General features: G+C 39.8%; 1 protein-coding gene across 2 annotated transcripts in view; it reads right to left on the bottom strand.

The window, feature by feature from the left end:
• Positions 1-3,905: 3,905 nt before the first annotated feature.
• LOC143300537 (uncharacterized) overlaps positions 3,906-7,500 on the bottom strand; it is an 8,597-nt gene continuing 5,002 nt past the window's right edge. For both annotated transcript variants that reach the window (XM_076614286.1, XM_076614287.1), the window contains exon 2: positions 3,906-6,794. In XM_076614286.1, coding sequence (XP_076470401.1) covers positions 5,311-6,756 — 1,446 coding nt within the window. In that variant the 5' untranslated portion in view covers positions 6,757-6,794 and the 3' untranslated portion in view covers positions 3,906-5,310. The remainder of the gene's footprint in view (positions 6,795-7,500) is intronic.

Genomic DNA, 7,500 nt, shown 5'->3' with positions numbered 1-7,500 from the left:
CAGCAACAAAAAGTATATTTGTATTAGTAGTTATTTTATTGCCATGTACCCTATCTTACATTCATTCAGCAAGCTCACAATAAATAAAATAATGTTGTGTGTGTGTGTGTGTGGTGAAGAAGCGTGCCATTTTCAAATAACGTTTTTAATGACATTAACCAAGGTGTAATGAAATTACTCTTTAGAGTCTTGTAAAAGCTACATTAGAATGAAACAAAATCAAAAAACGATTCAAAGTTCGAGGTCGACTGCAATTTGGAAAACGTTTTTTTAGGCAAACGTATTTGCCAGCATGAACTGGTTTATCGTGTTTGTTCGTTTGTCTGCTTGCTTTAGTTTGTTTGTTTACTTGCCAGTCTGTTCACCCAGAAAAGCATAATCACACACGCAAAAAAACAAACAAAAAAACCTCGACAGTATCCGAATCTCAGTTTCGTAGCAACGCTCACAGACACACAAAAAGGCACAAGGTTTACAATCAGTGCGTAAATGAGTAATGATTCTTCTTTCTAAGGTATATTTTACAATTAAATGACACGACAGATGGATAATATTCCTATCTAATACTATATGAGTAATACTATTCCTTTTGAAGATGGTTTGATCATTATCCTTCACATTGAAGCTGATGGTTGGTTTGTAATGAACATGACGCTTTCCTTACACACACACACACACACACACACACACACACACACACACACACACACGCACGATCCATTAAAGTAGTAGTTGAAGTTGTGTTCAAAGACAACGGTGTCTTCATTTTAATGTTTTTGAAAATAATTGTGAACAACTTGAGAGACAACGAAACATGATTCAGTCATGTTCGGAATACTTGTTTCAACCCCCGAGACTATTTTAGGCCCAAATACAATTGACGAAAATGACTAAACAATAAGATTTTTTTAACAACCCAAAGAAGTGAGTAAATTTGTGGTGACGATTTACCTTCCAAGTCGACTGACCATTCTCTCTCTCTCTCTCTCTCTCTCTCTCTCTCTCTCGCAATTGGCTGTTCAGTATCATAAACACTCAAGAACGTTGTTTTTCTCTGTTGAGAAAAAACGGAGGAATCGCTTTTAGTTTAAAAACCCTTTGATTAATTAAGACGTGATTTATGTATTTGTAAGTTGATAAATGTTGTTTTTGAAAACAAATCTAATTTTCTTTGGTCTAAATTGTTCTTTTGAAATGATTGTTTGCTTTGATTCTCAATTTCTTGATTTAGGATTATGATCTCTTCAAGTCGATGATGTTTTTTTCTTTCTTTCATTCTTCCTCTCTCTTTCTTTCTTCCTTTCTCTTTCTTTCTTCCTCTCTCTTTCTTTCATTCTTCCTTTTTCTTTCTTCCTTTCTCTTTCTTTCTTCCTCTCTCTTTCTTTCATTCTTCCTTTCTCTTTCTTTCTTCCTTTCTCTTTCTTTCATTCTTCCTTCTCTTTCATTCTTCCTCTCTCTTTCTTTCATTCTTCCTTTCTCTTTCTTTCATTCTTCCTCTATCTTTCTTTCATTCTTCCTTTCTCTTTCTTTCATTCTTCCTTTCTCTCTCTTTCATTCTTCCTTTCTTTCTTTCATTCTTCCTTTCTCTTTCATTTTTCCTTTCTCTTTCTTTCATTCTTCCTTTCTCTTTCTTTCATTCTTCCTTTCTCCCTCTTTCATTCTTCCTTTCTTTCTTTCATTCTTCCTTTCTCTTTCATTCTTCCTTTCTCTTTCTTTCATTCTTCCTCTATCTTTCTTTCATTCTTCCTCTATCTTTCTTTCATTCTTCCTTTCTTTCTTTCATTCTTCCTTTCTCTTTCATTCACTCTTCCTCTCTCTTTCTTTCATTCTTCATTTCTTTTTCTTTCTTCCTTCCTTTCTCTTTCTCTTTCATTCTTCCTTTCTCTTTATTTCTTCCTTTCTCTTTCTTTCATTCTTCCTCTCTCTTTCTTTCATTCTTCCTCTCTCTTTCTTTCATTCTTCCTTTCTCTTTCTTTCATTCTTCCTCTCTCTTTCTTTCTTTCTTCCTCTCTCTTTCTTTCATTCTTCTTCTCTCTTTCTTTCATTCTTCTTTCTGTTTCATTCTTCCTTTCTCTTTCTTTCATTCTTCCTTCTCTTTCATTCTTCCTCTCTCTTTCTTTCATTCTTCCTCTCTCTTTCTTTCATTCTTCCTCTATCTTTCTTTCATTCTTCTTTCTCTTGCTTTCTTCTTCTCTCTTTCTTTCATTCTTCTTTCTCTTTCATTCTTCCTTTCTCTTTCTTTCATTCTTCCTTTCTCTTTCATTCTTCCTCTCTCTTTCTTTCATTCTTCCTTTCTCTTTCTTTCATTCTTCCTTTCTCTTTCATTCTTCCTCTCTCTTTCGTTCATTCTTCCTTTCTCTTTCTTTTATTCTACCTTTCTTTTTCTTTCATTCTTCCTTTCTTTTATTCTTCCTTTCTCTTTCTTTCATTCTTCCGTTCTCTTTCTTTCATTCTTCCGTTCTCTTTCATTCTTCCTTTCTCTCTCTTTCATTCTTCCTTTCTTTCTTTTATTCTTCCTCTCTCTTTCTTTCATTCTTCCTCTCTTTTTCTTTCATTCTTCTTCTCTCTTTCTTTCATTCTTCCTTTCTTTCTTTTATTCTTCTTCTCTCTTTCTTTCATTCTTCCTCTCTCTTTCTTTCATTCTTCTTCTCTCTTTCTTTCATTCTTCCCTTCTCTCTTTTTCATTCTTCCTTTCTTTCTTTTATTCTTCATTTCTCTTTCATTCTTCCTTTCGCTTTCTTTCATTCTTCCTTTCTCTTTCTTTCATTCTTCCTCTCTCTTTCTTTCATTCTTCTTCTCTCTTTCTTTCATTCTTCCTTTCTCTTTCTTTCATTCTTCCTCTCTCTTTCTTTCATTCTTCCTCTCTCTTTCTTTCATTCTTCTTCTCTCTTTCTTTCATTCTTCCTTTCTTTCTTTTATTCTTCTTCTCTCTTTCTTTCATTCTTCCTCTCTCTTTCTTTCATTCTTCTTCTCTCTTTCTTTCATTCTTCCTTTCTCTCTCTTTCATTCTTTCTTTCTTTCTTTTATTCTTCATTTCTCTTTCATTCTTCCTTTCGCTTTCTTTCATTCTTCCTTTCTCTTTCTTTCATTCTTCTTCTCTCTTTCTTTCATTCTTCCTTTCTCTTTCTTTCATTCTTCCTCTCTCTTTCTTTCATTCTTCCTTTCTCTTTCTTTCATTCTTCCTCTCTCTTTCTTTCATTCTTCTTCTCTCTTTCTTTCATTCTTCCTTTCTCTTTCTTTCATTCTTCCTCTCTCTTTCTTTCATTCTTCCTTTCTCTTTCTTTCATTCTTCCTCTCTCTTTCTTTCATTCTTCTTCTCTCTTTCTTTCATTCTTCCTCTCTCTTTCTTTCATTCTTCTTCTCTCTTTCTTTCATTCTTCCCTTCTCTCTTTTTCATTCTTCCTTTCTTTCTTTTATTCTTCATTTCTCTTTCATTCTTCCTTTCGCTTTCTTTCATTCTTCCTTTCTCTTTCTTTCATTCTTCCTCTCTCTTTCTTTCATTCTTCTTCTCTCTTTCTTTCATTCTTCTTCTCTCTTTCTTTCATTCTTCCTCTCTCTTTCTTTCATTCTTCTTCTCTTTTTCATTCTTCCTCTCTTTCTTTCATTCTTCTTCTCTCTTTCTTTCATTCTTCCTCTCTCTTTCTTTCATTCTTCTTCTCTCTTTCTTTCATTCTTCCTTTCTTTCTTTTATTCTTCTTCTCTCTGTCTTTCATTCTTCCTCTCTCTTTCTTTCATTCTTCTTCTCTCTTTCTTTCATTCTTCCTTTCGCTTTCTTTCATTCTTCTCATGTCGTTTTCTTTTTCCTCCTCCCTCTTTCCTCCGTTCATTTTCCTCTTGTCCTTCTCCCCGCCCCCCCTTCCCCCCACCCCCTCCCTCCCCACTTCGTTTGATTTTTTTTTAAATATTATGTCATTTTGTTGTTATTGTGAGTGTATGGTGAAAAGAAACTTGTAGCTTTTCCTTTTATCCTCGGCAGAACATTCGACTTCGAGTTCGAGTTCTCTCTCTCTCTCTCTCTCTCTCTCTCTCTCTCTCTCTCTCTCTCTCTCTCTCATAAAAGGTCAACCAACCACCAAGGTCATTTAAGGATGTTTGGTAAACAATACAGACACATACAGATAGATGCAGACATGAAAGTCTTACATGTATTATTGTTCAGGTGTGTCGTTTGCTGGGCTCTAAAACTGAAAGTGATTCCTCCGTTTTCTTTCATTAAAAAGACTATGTTTTGTGTGTGTTTATGATGCTGAACGACCAACAACAACAGAGAGAGAGAGAGAGAGAGAGAGAGAGAGAGAGAGAGAGAGAGAGAGAGAGAGAGGTAGTATCGGATCAAAAATGAGGAGAGAGAGAGAAAGAAATGGGTGGATATATAAACAAAGAAAACGCAGAATTCAGAATGTAAGAAAGATCGAAGGAAAATAAGAAAATGAAAGACGGATTACAGGATGGGAACATATACGGAGATTAAAATACAAAACAAAAACAACAACAACAGCAAAACAACAAAAACCCCAGCGATCGAGTTTAGCTACAGAACGCAAATAATGAAATAATGATGAAAAAAGAAAGAAAAGCAAGCAGTGGTGAACTCAAGAATGCTCGAAAATTCAGTTCATACGGCGTTTTATATGTTTGTTTGTTTCTTTGTTTTGTTTTGTTTCGTTTTTTGCTTGTTTGTTTGTTTGTTTTTTCTGAAATGTGACGTTGGAGACTGTTGTTGTTGTTGTTGCTACTACTACTACTACTACTACTTTTGCTGCTATTCTTCTTCTTATTATTATTATTATTATTACAGTTATCATCATTTCTATTATCATCATCATTGTTGTCATCAACATGATTTATTGGGGCGCTCTTGTTTGTCGTTATGAAGAGTAGTTGGCTGACATATTGGTTGACTGGTTTCCTGTAAGGCCCAGTTCCCATCTTCCATTTCTCGTCAATGTTTGATATGATATACATCTTGTTTTTCATTAATTGTATGTACTTCTGTTTTTATGTTCCTTGGAAAAAGAAAAGGTTCATAAAACAAATGTTCTCGGAAATTATCCCACCTCTCCTTTAAAAATGTAAATAAATCGATAATTTGCAAGTCGCTTCCAGCATATTTCATTAGAAGAGCAACCCTCCAGCTCGCACACGCACGCACGCACTGGACACACACACACACACACACACACAGAGAGAGAGAGAGAGAGAGAGAGAGAGAGAATTAAGATTCGAACTGCCATAGTTCATGCTGTTGTGGACCATCTCTCCCCAGTCCCCCTACCACACACCCACTGTAAGCCAAAACAACAAGCAAAATCACGGTTTACAAAGTTCCCACGGATAGCCCAGCTGTCTGGACACTGCAGCACACAGCTCCCTCACCGCCTGCCTTTTCTCTGCCTCTCCGTGCACAACGTCCCCCCCACAGCACCCTGCCCCCTCCCCGGCCCTGTCCCTCACCATCACCACGTGCTTCAGCCTGAAGCGGAACGTTCTCCACTGCCGTGGCAGGGCCGCCAGGCGCAGGACGGTGTCGCTGCGCACCTTGCCGAAGAAGACCAGGTTCCGGAGTCTAGTGCAGGCGCTGGCCACCTGGAGGAGGGGCAGGTCGTTGGAGTGCCCGGGCATCACGTGGCAGGTCAGCGACCTCAGGCTGCCGTGCAGATGCCGCAGGCAGCTCAGCAGGTCGGCGGGCAGACTGCAGTAGAGCAACTCCACCGCCACCACGGGCATGTGGGCACTCAGGGCCCATCGGATGCTCGGCACGTGCGCCACCTCCGCCTGCACGTGCAGCTCCAGTCCGGGGCAGGATGACCTCAGCGTGGACCACGAGGTGTGCGGGATGTGGGCAGTGGAAGGGCCTTCCCTTTCCCCGTCGTCTTCCCCATGCTCGGGCTCACGGGTCAGCAAGGACAGAGTCTGGAGACGGTCCCTGCAGGGAGAAGCCAGTTCATGGAGCAGAAGATCGCTCAGATGAATCTGTCGCACGCGAAGGTGACGCAGATGCACGAACTTGAGCACCAAACGCACTACAGTCTGGCGGAACCGTTCCAGGCTGTCGACATCATACACTATCTTGCAAGCGATATCCAAGCTCTGTAAACGAGGACATGTGTCGGGCAGAAGTAGTACGTTGAGAACGTTGAGCGGATCGTCGTGGAAACTTGAATAGAATACAGGCCAGCAGGACACGTCCAGGTACTGAAGGGCTGTGGCTTTCTTCACCATGTCCATGGCCAGGCGGGAAGCGCACACCGGGGTGTCGCCCTGCCTGTCACACCGCGAGGAGTCCGCCACCAGCTTCAGCCCCTTCAGGCTGCTCCGCTCAGCCACGGCCCGCACGATCCGCGCTGTCTCCTCCTCCACGGGGGAGTGTACGCGTTGCACGTGCAGCACCACACTGTGGAACAGATGACCGAACTGCACAGCGATCTGCTTGTGACTCGGCCTCAGCACCAAAACGGAGTCCCGTCCAGAGCCGGCAAGGAAACAGGACAGTTCCACGGACCGCCACAACACGGGATGAAAAAACAGCTGTCGGAACAGGTCACACGACACTGTCATGTTATAGCGATCGCTAAGCGGCAGAAAGCTAATGATATGGAGCCAGATGCCTTCCGGCAGACCTACAAATTCTACGGGAGTGCTTTTCTCCTGGATTTCTGTGGCGGGAGTACTCTTCTCCTGGATAAGACATGCCGGATTTCCGGAACATTCTGTTGCATCTGTGGGTTTACTGCTGGTTTCTTGAGTGGAATCCATTGTTCAAGATGAATTTCTGGATTCGTAAAGTCACTGTCCTGAAACAAATTGTTAAATCAATCAGTATTTCCCTTTTCAGAGTAAAAATGACTCTAGGAACAGTAACTGTAGGTGAGAATTTTAAGTGACCAATACTTTATCTAAAATCATTGATGTTTAATTATGAATAATTATAACAGTTCTCCATCGTGTGTGTGTGTGTGTGTGTGTGTGTGTGTGTGTGTGTGCGCGCGCGCGCGAGTGTGTGTGTGTGTGTGTGTGTGTGTTTGCCAGATTATCTATTTCTTTTTTTTTCTTTTCTTTCTTTCTTTCTTCTTGATTCCTTTGTTGGATTAAGTGCTTATCACAAGTGAGTCTTGAAGGCCTTGCCTATCTTTTCATGAATAAACTGATATTTTAAATCATCAAAATTTTTGGGCATTCCATTACAAAATGAAAGTTATCACCAATCACACCTATCATAGGAATAAGCAAATTGACAATTCTCTTGGGCTATTATCAGGCTTGCCAGCTTCAGCTGTTAATCTATAACTATGACATATAAACAAAAATAAAGGCATAACGTGGTGGGCGAGCATTTGATTTCTCTCTGCCAGATTATGTTGTTGTTTTTTTTATTTGTGTGTGTGTGTGTGTGTGTGTGTGTGTGTGTGTGTGTGTGTGTGTGTGTGCAGTTGTTTGTTTTGTTTTCTGTTTGTTTGTTGTTGTTTTGTTGGGTTGTTGTTTATCAGAATTACTGCTATG

The sequence above is a fragment of the Babylonia areolata genome, chromosome 26 (genome assembly GCF_041734735.1).
Source record: "Babylonia areolata isolate BAREFJ2019XMU chromosome 26, ASM4173473v1, whole genome shotgun sequence".
In the NCBI taxonomy this organism is placed as follows: Eukaryota; Metazoa; Mollusca; class Gastropoda; order Neogastropoda; family Buccinidae; genus Babylonia; species Babylonia areolata.
The sequence above is the reverse complement of the archived record's forward strand: the minus strand, read 5'-3'. Positions and strand labels throughout refer to the sequence as shown.